We start from the raw sequence: 15,690 nt of genomic DNA on the forward strand, positions 1-15,690 counted from the left end.
TTCCGGGGGTGTAGCTGGAGAATGTGGATCCGAACCGCGGAGTCCTGCTCGGGCTGGAGGGGAGCGCGGCGGATGTACCGATCCCTTCCTGGGACCACAGGTGTTCCCTGTAAACAGGTACATCACAGCGAGGGTCTGGTGATTATTGCAGTTATGGATTCATGCCACCGAGCAAAAATATGAAAGAGCTCGTTACTATCTGGACTCGTGTTTACAAAGGTGATGGCTTACTAAACGAAGCAAACAGCCCACGTGCTGTGTCCTCATCTACAAACTCCATTCAGAAATTCGGGCAAAATCTATACATCCCCACTCTTTCATTCCTCCTAATATAGTTATTCGGAATTATTGAATTCGATAAATATATTTGCTCAAAGGCAAAACATGTTAAAGATGGCAATGTTGTCAAATACTTTGCTTGTTTACCTAAATCAGTAACCTTTACGTTTTATATTCTTTAACCTTTTTTTTTTTTTTTTACTACTGTTGAATGTGAAACCAGAACGTTTTCCTAAAATGATGCACGTGGCGTTTTTGTAAAAAATATTACTTTATTTTGACTTCAGCTGATCAAATCTGACATATAATGGTAGAGAGGAACTTTATTATTCTAGTCGTACAGAGCCTATACACCGTTTCCTATGAGTAAAGCTTTTACTTAAAAAATGTGTCTATAACAAAGTTTTACTTTTGTTTGACAAAGATTTATATAATACTTTATTGTTAACTTCATTGATGTGTAAATCATTTTTCATTTCTTTCAGTGACTCCAAATCCCAAAATGCCGAGCTGTGGATAGAGGCTGCCCTGTGGGTCAAGCTGACCTGTGTCTACCTCTCTTCACCTCCTCTCCTCATCATTTCCTAGTCCCTCGTCCTTCCCTTCTTCAACACCTTCTACCCTCCCCTTACTCTTTCTCCTTTTCTCTCCCTATCTCTATCCTACAACCTCCTCCTCTTCCTCCCCCACCCCCCACAGCACACATGCAGGCCAAGAAGCGGTACCTGCTTGTGTCTGTGGGGGCCGGTCTTCTCTTCCTCGTCTACCTGTGGGGTCTGCAAATCGGGGAGTTCCAGCAACAGCCGTACCAATATCAGCAGTTTCCCCAGTACCCCCAATACCACCAGCAGGAATACCAGTACTACCACCAGAGCCAGGAGGTGTACCAGCCCCAGCCCGTGCCCCAGAGAAGCCCATCCAGACCGCCCAGGCACTGGCAGGAGTCCACCCAGCTGCTGGAGCCGTACCTGGAGGGGGGAGAGCAAGAGGTAGACCGTCCTGTTTCCAAGGAAAAAACTATTCAAACACCACAACAGAGGAACACTCAATCATGCGTACAAGTCCTTCGTGCAAATCCACTAAGGTATCATTTGATGTATCCGAGGTGAAACGACTCACTATGCAGCGGTAGGCCGCTTCCTCAGTGGACACATTTCAGTAACTCATAGTGAACACATTCTTAAAAATGCATGGTTTTAAAATTGGTTTAAAGATGGATGATGAGTTTAGTTTCAAAGCTTGAGCGCCTTGGGGGTCGCAAGATGATTGATCGTGTGATCGCACAGATAGAAAGAAGTAGAAGTCTTTGCTTCTTTAAATGTGAAATACTAGATTGGGTAACCTCTTCAGGCCGAGAAAGAAACCGATCAGATGATACAATCTGAGAAGAGAACGTCACTATTTGGCTGGCATCAAAAGGAGAATGACGCCGCAAGATCCAGGAAGGCGGGTCAGAGAAAATGGATCCCTTTCTTCTATATTTTCTCCCGCACTGCTTTTTGCCCGTCGGAATAAAGACGGAGACGTAATGCGGCCTTTGCTGTGCCTTAAAGGGTCACGGGTCAGGATGTTTGAGAACAACGGCTTTAGGCCAATCAAAGACGGTTACCCTTTATCTTCTTCTGTGGACTGGCTATCGGAGTCATGGCATAAAGCAATGAAACCCACATTTAAATTGTTTTCCTCTCCTGGCAGCAGAAGGCATTGTCTTAACCCTTGTGTTGCCTTCGGGTCAATTTGACCCGATTCAATGTTTAATGTCGGTGTTCTTTCGGGAGTCAACAAACAAACATAAAGTACCTCACACTTAAACTTGGAAAACAATATTAATTCTAATAATTTTCTGGAGATTTTAATAGCTGGGGTCATATTGACCTCAAGGGTAAAATATGTTAGTAAATATAAAGGTAACAGGAGGGTTAAACATTGAATCGGGTCATATTGACCCGAAGGCGACAGGAGGGTGAAACATTGAATCGGGTCAAATTGACCCGAAGGCGACAGGAGGGTTAAACAACTTCACAGATCTAAAGTAAAGATGTCATTGTGCTTTGTTTTGTCCTAACTGTGCGTGTCCTCGTGCCCAGGAGGACAGCCCTCAGCTCCACCACCAGCACACCTCGCCTCGTGAGCGCCGTGCGATCCGCGACAACATCTTCAAGAACAAGCGCTGCCGTATGGAGACCTGCTTCGACGCCGCTCGCTGCCAGCCGGGCTTCAGGGTCTACATCTACCCGCCGCAGAGAGGGGACGAGATCTCAGAGACCTACCAGAAGATCCTGACGTCCGTCGAGGAGTCTCGCTTCCACACCACGGACCCGACGCGGGCCTGTCTGTTCATTCTGGCCGTGGACACGTTGGACAGGGACCAGCTCTCGGCCCAGTACGTCCAGAACGTCCGGCTCCGCATCCAGAGCCTGCCGACGTGGAACGACGGAAGGAACCACCTCATATTCAACCTCTACTCGGGCACCTGGCCGGACTACACCGAGGATCTGGGCTTCGAGGTGGGCCAGGCCATGCTGGCCAAGGCCAGCGCGGACGTGGTCAACTTCCGACCCAACTTTGACATCTCCATCCCCCTCTTCTCCAAAGATCACCCGCTGAAAGGAGGGGGCGTCGGTTATCTGACGCTCAACGACGCACCGCCCTACAGGAAGTACCTGCTGGTTTTCAAAGGGAAACGCTATCTAACGGGCATCGGTTCGGAGACGAGGAACGCTCTGTATCACATCCACAATGGGGACGACGTTATTCTGCTGACCACATGTAAACACGGCAAGGACTGGGAGAAGCACAAGGACTCCCGATGCGACAGAGATAACGAAGAATACTCAAAGTAAGTCCGACATCTCTTCGCCTCGCTCTGCGTGCTTTCGAGATCCACCCGTTGGCGGCTCAATACGGCCCTGCGGAGTTGGTTGTTGCCGATTTGTCGTCGGAGAGCAGACGGCCGGCTTTCCAGCCGACGTTATCACTGTGACGGTTGTCTCATTATTGGCGCCCATTTGCTGTTGGTCCTTGAAAAAGCGGCGGGGTTCGTTCCACACCGTTACAGCCCCACACAGGAGCTGCTGGTGCTCGTGTGCAGGCATGTCGGCACGCTAATGCTGCCGATCATTTTAGATTTGGTTTATTGGACGGGAACTCGCCTGCTCCAAAGTGTCGCCAGGCCCGATAACGCCTCCCCTCGGTTTGACCGAGGCTTTCACGCACTTATTTCACCATCGTCTTGGGAGCTGAGCTTCGTCGGAGCTGTGCTCCCGAGACAGAGAAATGCACGTGTGTGAGAGTGCAGCGGAGAAGTGGTGACAGTTAAGAGAAAGAAAGTTTTGTCAGCTCAGCAGTCGGTCGAGGGAAAAGGGATCTGAGCCGAGGAGAGCAGTTCACCGTTTGAACATTTTAGCGAGAGTCGACAGCTGAGGGAAAAAAAAAAAAAAAAACGTTGCATGCAGAGTGAAATGGGAACAACATTCTCAACTTCTGCTACTTATTCCTGGATATGTTTGCCCGGGAATCATCTGTTGCATATTTTAGATTTAGATGTTGCAGAGAGCTAAAGCAGAGTCACTGTGGAGTCGGGATCCGGCTCAATGCTGCCGAGCAGCGACTGGAACGTCGCCGGGAGAATATGCACACAGTTTGAGTCTGCACAATATGTGGAACATGGCATATTTCTCATCATTTTTGGCTCATCGTTCTTGCGCATTGAATGCTCAAACCCCATTTTAGGCCAAGACAAACATCCCAAACATCGAGACAAAGAGAAAAAGTTGTTGACTTGCAACCTAGTAGCCAGAATAACACATTGATTTTGCGCGCTTCAAGTAGTGTAATACGTTAAATATGGATCTCTCTGAACAAAATATACATTCCATAGCAACATTTCTAGATTTTATTGCATTCTCAAATACGTTTAGGCTAAAAAAAAACCCACTTGGTTTCGTGACGGGTCAAAATAAACATGCGAACGACCAATATCAATATACCAATAGGGTCAAAAACTCTCAACAACCGTGAGAATCCCACACATGTCGATCAAATGAACGCCTTGTTTTCTCCCGTCGTTGTGACATGCCGCTCCGATTGATCGGAGCAAAGTCGGCGTTCGATGTGTTCGATCGTTGACGAGAAGCAGGCGGATCCACACGCGCGTCACGCCGTCAACTCGGCGCCTTCTGCTTCTTTTCCCTTGAGGTTAACTATTACGATATCATTATAGTATCATTATATATTTCATTAGTGTGGTAATTTCTTCTGACATTAGTGAGTGGTGCACGGCTCTGCGAGAAACCCCTGCAGTCACTGGCTGCAAATGATGAACAACCAAGTTTGAAATATCGGGACTTTATTCAAGTTTTATGTTAATGTCGTATAAAAAAAAACATTACAAAATATGTGGCCGTGTGTACAAGGGTCCACATTCCCTCTGATGTTCATGCGATGTGAATGCAAACGCCTTCAAATTGAGCCAAACGGACGGCCGTGTGATCACTGGGGGTCCGTCTTTGTATTCCCGTCGGCTCCACAGGCTCCGGGCCGAGACTTTATCAGTCGCAGCTCACACGGCGAGGCCACGGACTGCACAATACGCGACCGTTTGGGAACACATTCATAACAACAATAACAAAAAAGGGAATTCATTTTGTGCTCCTGTGTGCGCTCGCTTTAAAATGTCTCCTCAATTCGGCGCATGTTCGGTCACTGTCCTTTCCATTCTGTCCTCTCCTCCGGTGTGTTGTGCGGCGAGAAGGTTGTTGCTATTAATGCGAGCGTGACATCGATAAAGCAGCAACAACAACAATGGAGGACATGCTTTTTCTTCCTGTGTTTTAATGGGCTGCCGGAGTGCATCAAACTGCCCTCTGTGTTTGTGGTCATTCATGTGGCTGGTAACGCCGGTGGTTTCGTGTGAGCGTGGCAGCAGCTTTCACCGAGAAGAAAAGGCACATGTGTTTTGTTTTCTTTCAGGACGGGCGGTGTAGTTCATGCAGAAGGTGGTTGAAAAAAGACGATCCAACAGCAAACACTTTGTGCCGCGTCGAACACAAAGGCTGACGATCAATGGAGGACGTTAATGAACACAAAGTGCTCAAGTGGCTCCTTCACTATATTAATGCTCCATTAGTCCTTTCTGTCATGGTCTCCGTCTGATATCCAATGACAAACAGTGGCATCGAGTTGAGCGCTTTCATTTATATCTTCTCTCTTGTTCACTGAACGACAGAACTCCGGGAGCTTTGAAGGACGCAATCCTCATAAACCTTTTATAAAAAACAACTTCTGGAGCTGATGAGCTATGAACAAAAACAGCATTAATTGATTAGGAGTCAGTCATTAATGTGTAATGTGTTCAGTTTGTGGACTAACTAATCCATCAGAAACCACACAGACGAACCCAACGGGACTTCCAGCTCTGCCTCAGTGGTTTTTATTTTTTTATTTAGAAAATGGTTCCCAGCATCGGTGATTGATGCTGAATTCTCTCCCAACGCCAAAAAGCCAAAGGTTTGATTGTTGGGTGGGAATTAAGATTATCTCAAATTTCTAGAAGAAACGACTTCTTTATACCGAGATATGCAGAATTTGGCCTGGTCAGTCATTCAAAAGCACACATTTAAATATAATACAGTGAATACAACAATGAACAAATTCATTTGATTACAAATAAAGTTGCATGGCGAAGAAGCCCCCCCAATCCCACGAGAACACAGATGTATGGGAGCGCTTGTGCCAAATAAATGTGAAAACAGTTTTCAACATGGCGGCAACTTCTAGTTTGACAGCTTGATCGGAAATCACGAGATTGACAGCTGCTCTCGAGACCCCTGGGCTCTGATTGGTTGATTTCCTTCTGCCCTGGTGGAATATGCAAACACCATATGGAGCCCTAACAGGAGGACGAGGAACCAATTTTTTCCCCCACAGATTATGCACGGCCGTCCGGATATATTGAGAAATAATCAAATAGGACATATTATAAAAAATGTAAAAGAATCCATAATACGTGTTGGTGAGACCGAAGAGGATCGGGAGTTGTAAAGACTAACGCAAGTAGGCCTATAGTAACAAGTAATGGGACTAGTTGGCCTCGCTGTTCTCTTCGTGCGATGTTGACCTTTGACACCAAAGACCAAAATGAAAAGCAGGATACTTGGAACTTAAATGGTCCACAGCAGCGAGTGCCGGGTGCGATTGTTCCGTAACGAGCGGATTGTTAATTTTCATTCACGCTCTTAAAAAAAAAAAAAGGGAATCCCTGGTCGTGGTGCAGAAAACAACAGAATCCGTCGAACCTCGCCCGTCTGGGAACAACGGCGCTCCGCAATCTTTGTGAATCAGGAGGTTGTGACTGACAAAGTCCTCCCGCCTGTTTGCCGCCGCCTGCTCCGGTGTTTTACACAAACAGCACATCGATACAGACATCACCCGGTTCAGTCGGTGCGAGAGGGAGGGGGGGGGGGGATGGGGGGAGGAGGAGATGGGGGGGGAGGGGGGGGGCTCCCTGATGGGAACAGAAACCGACGGAGATCCTGAAGCCTCGGGCGGTCGATAATTGCCCTCCAATTGAATTACGCTGTGAATGAAGGGGAGAGATAGAGATCTCACCTCCCACTGAGCGGCGCCGGGTTGAACTCAGGCTGTTTTACTGTACATAGATAACGGGCCCGGCCCGGCTCCGCCAATTACAGTCTCGCTGTACAGAAGTGTCTCTCCAAAGGGAGTTGGATACCAGGACGATGAGAGGCTGATTAAAGGCTTGATTCAGATCGGCTCTCATGGTGACAAGAGAGGCGGGAGGAAGCTAGTCAAATGTGATGAGAGCTGGCTGCATCCAGTAAATCCATGAACATTTCCTCTTTCTTCTTCTTCTTCTTTTCCTCTCTGCTCATCAACCTCATCTGTTCTTTTTATCTCCATCGGACCTCGCAGCTATTTTAGCTTCTATATCCATCTTCTTTATTTATCTTCTACACTTTACTCTATAGGCCATGTGGCAGTAGCGGATGGCATTTTAAGGCCAGATGATGCATTATTTTCTTTTTATATATATATTAGGGCTGTGAAACGATTAAAATTTTTAATCGGATTAATCACAGGTTTTTGTGGATTAATCATGATTAATCACATATTACCGATATTCTCGGTATATTTTGTGAGAACATAGAGATTTATGACAAAAGACGGATATATACATTTATACATTCTTCTATACAATGGTGCTGCAACTCAGCAGTTATTTAGCAGTTTTCTTCCATATGGAACATTAATACATCTTCATCCTAAACAGAATGTTTAACCCTCCTGTTACCTTTCGGGTCAATTTGACCCCATTCAATGTTTAATGTCGGTGTTCTTTGGGGTCAATTTGACCCCAGGCTGTTTTTCACTGTGTCAAACATAGAAGAAATATCAACTTTTTTATTTATTTAAAGGGCTATTTAGGTAGTCAACAAACAAACATAAAGTACCTCACACTTAAACTTGCGAAGCAATATTAATTCTAATAATTTTCTGGAGGTTTTAATTGCTGGGGTCAAATTGACCCCGAGGGTAAAATATGTTCGTAAATGTAAAGGTAACAGGAGGGTTAAACAGAGCATTTTTCTCTTGTTTGTCAACCATTAACTCCACCATGATACAATCTAAAGGTGGACAGATTGACAAGTGACTTTTTTTTGCTCGGTCCCGATGCGCGCGCACGGAGCTCTGTGGCGCGCCAGACGGAGATCGATAAGTGTTAACGCAACGCGAAGAGACAGAGATGACATGCTGCTGTGGAGATACGATCAACAACAGACGTTTAGTTTAATAAAAGAACAAAGACGTGCTATAGAGAACATGTCAGGGGGCGGGCCAATCTTTTTAATGTCATGCGATCTACCGACACTACGCCGCGATCGACTGGCAGGTCGCGATCGACGTGTTGAGACCCTGATCTACAGGAAGTAAAAGTCGTAACAAGGTTTCCGGAGGTGAACCTGCGGAAGGATCATTACCGATGAACAGACCGTCTGCATGAGAGCGGACAGAGTTCAGATTGAAGTGGTGTATTGGAAGCTCATTTTGCAAGTGACTTTTTTTTCGTCCCGACGACCAACAACAGACGGATTGGAAGCTCATTCTGCGCATGCGTTAAATGCGTAAAAAAACAACAACTAGTTAAACCTGTAATTGAATTAACTGAGTTAACGCGTTATTTTTCACAGCACTAATATATATATATATATATATAGCCATGTTTTCCATTAAGCAAAACACACAAATGCAGCAAGCACGTGTTTATTTATATTCTCAGTTCTCCCAGGATCACTCTGTGATCGACTGGGGCTCAGCGGTGAGCGCCGTCGTCCTTCAGAGGATCGGCGGTTCAACCCCCGGCTCCGCGAGCCCGTGTCGACGTGTCCTTGGGCAAGAAACTTGACCCATTGCTCCCGTCGCTGTGCCCACTGTGTGTGAATGTGTGTGAAAGTTAGTTACAGCTGGTGTGCAGGTGGAGCCTTAGCTCCTCCCACCAGTGTGTGAATGGGAGAATGATGTCATATCGTGTTACAGGTCCATTTGCTATTCCTCTCCGCCTCTAATTGTTTCAAAATGAGCAAAGTAAAGATGGTGAATGATTTAGTTGCAATGTGCTACTTCTAATTTAATGCATCCCAGAATGCATAAAGACCCTCAGATGGAGACACAGCTGCTGTCACATCTGCGAATGTTCGGCAGCTGCAGAATTCAATATGTATGACAGGAGAAAAGGGTCTGACAGTATTCATTAAAATGTCAGCTGTGAGTGTGTGTGTGTGTGTGTGTGAGATGTTCTATTAAATCATATCAAAAGTAAATGTCGTCTTTCCTTGTTGGCACTTATCTCCCTTACTCCACATCCTCCTCCTCTTCACCTCCTCCTCCTACTTCATTCCCTTATCTGCTCTCCCTCTGCCTGCTCTTGTCTGCCGAGCCAAACTAAACCTTGGAAAAGCTTTTCCTGCCGTCTCAGTGCATCTTTGATGCAAGTCATGATGAAGAGCACCATGAGGAATAATAAGAGTCTGCTTGTTTGGGAGAGAGAGAGGGAGAGAGAGAGAGATCCAGACCTGTTAAGAAACTTTGATGTGTGACGGATTTTACAACCTTATTAAAGAAAGAAGAGACAGGAGGAATTCGACACGTGTTTTCGTTTATGTTTTCAGTTGTCAGGGAGAGTAAATACACAAAATACTGCATTACCCCCTCTATATGGTACTCGATATAATTAATACTTTCTCCTCTGTTTTCCAGCTTCATTTGAATCGAGCGTGTCATATGTTGCACAATTAGTGATTTGGGGCTATGTGGATGAACTGACCATGAAGACGAGGTGTAATCCATTACTTTAACCCCCAGATATATACAGTCTCCAATTATAAATGTTTCTCCAGAAGGTCCATTAAGTAGCTTTTGGGAAGCTTTCCATTCTGACATTCAATTCAGTTCAGTTTATTTTGTATAGCCCAATATCAGAAATAAAAAAATGTACCTCAGAGGGCTTTACAGTGTGTACGTATACGACATCCCTGTCCCAGGACCTCACATCGGATCAGGAGAAATTCCTCCAAAAATTGAAAAAAACCTTTCATGCGGAAAAAAGGAAGAAACCTTCAGGAGAGCAACAGAGGAGGATCCCTCTCCAGGATGGAGAGAAGCAAGAGGTGTCATGTGACCAGATGAACAGCGTTACAACACATTTAAAGAATATGACAGAAATGTATGAATAACAGGATCTTCTTCAGCAGATAGTCTGTCCAGTTGTCTGTTTAAACGTTTTGCTTTAAAAGCTAAATTAAAGGTAATTCCTTTAACCATTTGAAGCAGCTTTCAGTCTCATCCGTTGCTCTTCATCAAACTCTCAACACTTCCTAGACGGTCAAAACACAATTCCCTCTATTTTGAGCAAGATGACGAGCAGAGTAAGACCTCTGAGTGGCTCCCGGAAGAAACTCATGAAATCGACGACTGAAATGCATTTTTAGAGAAATATTTGCCTAAATTCCTTTTCTGAATCACTTTTGTGTCCAGACCTCAACGACATTTATTTTTCCTCCTCGGATATCCGAAAGCAGATAACAGGTAACTCCTGTGAAAGTCATCGGGGTGTATTGATACCAGTCATAGCAGACTGTATAAACAGAAGGGAATAGATGCGTTGCGGAGCTGATTCTTTACAGGATCTTTAAGAGTTTCTTTGGGGCCTTTTAGCGCTGGCAGGTTTCTCAGCCAGCAGCTGAAGCCATCGATACATCGAGAGGCTTCTGCCAAGGCTGGCTGGAGGGTAAAAGGAAGCTGTATCGATCCGATTTGACTTGACCACGGCAGCCAATCAGCAGCTGAATAGAGGTTAATGGTGCTGTGAAAGCCAAACATAGATTGGCTTTTAGTGCGAGAAGACCTTGGCTTTATTTCAACTGACCCACTGTCAGTCTTAACGGGGAAAAGAAGTTAATGTATCAAAGGGTGAGCAGACGCTGTGGGGATCACAACCAAGATCATAAACATCTGTGATCCTGATTCAATTAGGCTTTTCTTTCTTTTCTTCTTGTCTATCGGGGATCTGTAGGGGATACGGTTATCTCTTTCTAGCTTCTTTCACAATTGGGAAAATCCAGAAACAACCCACCTTATTTGCTCTTTCTGAATCTTTTCAGAGCTGTAGATGTAAAAATGTTCTATTTTTCTGAGCACATTTAGGACATTCAGCCTTAAAAAATAGCACTTCTTCTGCATGCTCCCCTTTAATGGCCTTTTTTCTGGAACAATGCTCGAACTATCCATTTCAGAATAAAAGCTTGAGTCACTTCTCTCTCAGAAATGATGAGTGCCTCACTGTTCCACTTTGAGGTAACAACGGAGCAGCAACCTCTCTCCGTCTGGGAAAACTACAGCATGCGGCGCTGGGCTGTCCGTCTGCAGAGAGGATCTCATTCTCTGCAGCCGTGTGAAGTGTCGCCAGCCTTCCTCACTCAGCATCACTCGCTCTCCCTGTGCACCCGGAAAATGAGCCAGGAAACACAATTCAACCCAATCACGGTTCTCTCCTCCTCCTCCATCGCCGTCTCATTTCCGCCACTCTGCCCACCGCATTCTGATCTCCGTGTTGTCGTCCTCTCCTCCGTCTGTTTACCCTCCTCTGTCCCTCTCGTTGGACGAGAGCCGCCGATCAGTCGAGTGGAAGCGAAGGCGTGCCGGTCGTTCCAGGAGGTCCGCCGGCCGTCCGTCGGCGGAGAGGGGACGGGATTGGCGGCACGGATTGCAGTGGGAATCCATCACGTTCTCCAACGAGAGAGGTTCCATCAGGACGTGGGGTTCTTGTGGCTCTTTTTCATTTGCTGCATGTCAACACGCGTACTTGTCTCTGTTGTGCTGAGACAAATGGTTTCTTAAACAGTTCCTACTATAAAATCACTGCACCGACGTACATCCCGGCAGCTGTATCCGTTTCCTCTTCTGTACATCCAGGGACCCAAATAGTACAATTTCCCCTGGTGTTGGTTTAGTTCCAGTTTTTGTATCGCAGCTCCCTGGAGAACTCCTTGGAAACTACGATTACTGACCAGAAGAAACATGTACATTTGACTTAACTTTCCAATTTGTTACTTTTGCTTGTGAGAGCCAAAGAGTGGTTGGATAATACAGACATTTTGATGCTTATTGTCCTCTTTAAAATCCAATATAATACGAGATGACGCAATATTTGAAGGTGGATTAGAGAGAGAACCGTTTACAAAAAGCAGTCCCAGCCTTATGACTGTAAATACTATGGCAAAACCTTTAGAACTGAAAGATGTTATTTTACGCTTTGCCTATTTGCTATTTATTCATATGAAGTGGACGTAGTCATCGTGACGTCACTCGTTGGTTTGTGGACTGCCGTTTTGAAGCTTCGAGTGGCTGTCGCCATCTTGGATTACTGTCGTCGCCATCTTGGATTACGATCGTCGCCATCTTGGATTACGGTCGTCGCCATCTTGGCTGTTTGCACCCAGTGAACAGAAGTAACTATATTTGGAAACAGCCGTAGTGACCCCGTTTACTGCTCTGGTAGCGCCAGCAACCTGTCAATCACAGTAAGCCCGCCCTAAAGCATACTCCCCTTCATGGTCTATTTTCTCTCTAAATCGGACCATCGTTTATGAAATGAACATCATGCTGAATTAAAGAGGAAGACTTGAAACCAGCGATTTAGAGCATCAACGCATGTTTTCAATGTGTCCTGAGGGAATAAATCAAGTGAGAAGGAGGGTCATTTTCTCACTGACTTCTTTTTTTCAACCGGAGGAGTCGCCCCCTGCTGGTCAGGAGAAAGAATGCAAGGCTATCTAGGGATTGAATATCAGCGACAGGGTTCGTGTTTGTCTCAGAAAGTTCACACCAAACTCTGACGCAGATAAATAATCACCAGCCTTGTTTAATTTGCTCACTGGGGAGTTGATCACAGCTCAGGATTTGGCAGATGAAGCGCTGTGATTGAAGCGAGGTGATGAAGAGGAGTGAAACCACATGGAGAACTCTGGTTTTGGTGATGTTGCTGTCTTGTGTTTTTTCACTGCCGTTGCATTCACCAAACTACAACGTGAGGTCAAGGTTGGCTTAAGTTGTGATGTGGAGCACAAGTTGGTTATTGTTAAGGTTAGAGCAAGTCTGGAGAATCGATGCAGGTCAATGCGATGCCTTCCACTTATTTTGTGTCTGTGGAAAAAATATCTATGCGTCAAATAACTGGATTTCAAAGTACCATTTTGATATCTGTCGTCTGTATAAACACCTCCTGCACTGACGCTTTTCACATTGTGTGCTATCAGTTGTGATTAGCCAAAGACACACACACACACACACACTGTCACGACGGGATTAGGGTGGACCCAAATGCACGACTCAGGAGACAGATAATTCAAATAAAGATTCTTTACTGAAAGCGTCGTCAAGATCGGAACAGACAGAATAATCAAACTATGGAACGCTCGAGGGCTTGGACGGAAAAACACAAGACAATCTGGCAGAGGACAAGTGGAAGTGAGGGAGCTAAATAGTGAGGGACTAATGAGGGGATGGGCTGCAGGTGAGAAGGGCGTGAGGACCAGGTGAAGGGAATGAGGGACTAACGAGGGAGTGATCAGAGGCAGGTGAGGGGAGTTGGACTGACAAGATGGGAAGCAGGATCTGGAATGACATGATAGTTAGTGACAGGATGAAAACAACTAATACAAAAAGGAAGGTGTGGATCTAAACTGTTACACACACACACACACGCCCTGTGAGAGTTGAGTCTCTTTGCAATTAATTTGTTTTTAACAGCGAGATTTATTCTGCTTGTCCTTTTGAGTTGAGCTATTAAAACATCGCCTGTATTACAAATCCCTCAACCAGACTGTGCTCAAATTCTTCCTATGGTATCATTGTCTTATATTATTGTTATTAATGTTATTGTTAATATAGTTTTTTACAAATCATTCACTGCGTTGGGTCTTTCAGTGGACTTCAATAGTTCCACATTTAAAACCTCTCTTTTTCAGATTGCTCTCTACAGTTTATATCTGATAAACATGTTACACAGCTCTAAATAATCTAAATTATGCATTTATTTTGTGTATCAAAAGAAAAAAACGAAAGCGAAAAGAAAAAAATATATATATTTTAGTTAAAGGGAATTTCAGAGATATATTTGCCTGAACCTTTGGTCTTTTAAAATGGGCTGTATTTTTTCTTCCAATATTTATTTTTGAGCTGCTTCATTATTATTTTTTTATGTTCCCCTTTTCAAGATGAAAATTAAATATGTGGGTATAAAAAAAGATGTAATAGATTCTTTACAATAGTGTCATCCCAGATTGTTTTTTCACAGCACTTTTACCGGAATTCTGACAATAAAGTATTCATCCATAAAAAAAACCTCTGGATTAACAATAAAACAATAAAAAAACAATAAAAGATTTATTGTCCTATAAACAAACCAGCTGCTTCATCCTCATCATTGTGTGTATGTGTGTGTGTGGGATCATCTTAATTAAAAAAGGGAGCTTGTAAACCAGGAGAATGGAAGCATCACGATGGGAGTTGAGCAGCGAACCGCCACATGCAGCTGTTTCTTGTTAATGCTGACAAACACACACGTAAATATAAATACACAGTGTGTTGACAAACACAACACACATACACGCAGCGCTGGAGGGAGGCGGCTGTTTTTAATAGTTTCAGTATCGCCGCCATAAGCTCTTCTCGCTCCATAACTCTGTCAGCGGGGATTTACAGCTCATTGGCTCTAATTATGAAAATGTGATATTGCACTTGAAACCCCTCGGGCTATTCTTGGCCCGCGGACCTCTGCGGTGTCACGGTTTAGAGACGGAGGGGAACCCGGCCTCCTCGCCCTGCAGTTCCTGGAGAGGTTTCATCCTTCACCGCTGCCGGACGTTTTGCCTGGCGGTGCCGCAGTGTGGTTGTGCGGCTCGGTGTCACGCCGGCCAGTGTGTTGCCGTTGTGCGTCTGTCACATGATGCCGAGGGGCGTCCGTGTCAGGTTCACACGACGTGACGCTGTGCCGGCATCAACATGCAGTTGTCTGTTTTTTTCATTTGGAAACTTGCCTGAGAAATAAATAACTTTAATTAATAGCAAAGATAGATGTTATCTCACCTCCTCCTCCTTTTCATTTCATCTTTCTGCCTCTTATTATATTTTCTTCTTCTATTTGTTCTGCCCATCACTCTTCCAAACCTTTCCTTCCTTCTGTCCTTTCCTACTCATTCTTCCTGCGTCCTTCTTTTCTTTCATTCTCTATCTGCTCATTTGTTAATATTATTTCCTCATCATCCTCTTTCTCTCTCTCTGTGTGTGTGTGTGTGTGTGTGTGTGTGTGTGTGTGTGTGTGTGTGTGTGTGGTCTGGTGTCAGTCTTGTAGCATGACAGCGATGTTGAGAGAGAGACGATCATTTCCAGGTTGGGATTAGACCAATAATGTGTCTCTGTGTCTGCATGATGCCTGTTAGTTCATCCCCACATGTTGAGAGTTTGATGTGCCTGAGGCGAGAGCTGCCTACACACGCACATATATATATATATATATATATATATATATATATATATATAGAGAGAGAGCAGAAATAGCCTCAGGGTTGGCGAGGTGAAAACTGGACGAGGCCCTTTGACTCCTGACAGCCGAGGTGTAACACAACTGTCTGCTCTTGTCTCTGTGATATAAGTATATTCATATTTTAAGTAGTTTTTAGATACACTTGCTTTTGTATATATTATTTATAATATATATATATTTTATTTGCCTACTCGTATTGATTCTCCTTGATCCCAGTTTGTGACAGATTTATTTATTTTGTATCATTCATTTTCCTTGACATGAGAAGACCAGGGCTGCATTCAGTAATA

At 44.7% G+C, this 15,690-nt stretch overlaps 1 protein-coding gene across 1 annotated transcript in view; it reads left to right on the forward strand.

The window, feature by feature from the left end:
- The first annotated feature begins 983 nt into the window (after positions 1–983).
- Positions 984–15,690, forward strand: part of LOC130202948 (exostosin-1) — a 213,912-nt gene continuing 199,205 nt past the window's right edge. Inside the window, exons 1-2 of the mRNA XM_056428844.1 lie at positions 984–1,268; positions 2,367–3,118. Coding sequence (XP_056284819.1) covers positions 984–1,268; positions 2,367–3,118 — 1,037 coding nt within the window. The remainder of the gene's footprint in view (positions 1,269–2,366; positions 3,119–15,690) is intronic.

Source organism: Pseudoliparis swirei, chromosome 12 (assembly GCF_029220125.1).
Source record: "Pseudoliparis swirei isolate HS2019 ecotype Mariana Trench chromosome 12, NWPU_hadal_v1, whole genome shotgun sequence".
Taxonomy (NCBI): domain Eukaryota; kingdom Metazoa; phylum Chordata; class Actinopteri; order Perciformes; family Liparidae; genus Pseudoliparis; species Pseudoliparis swirei.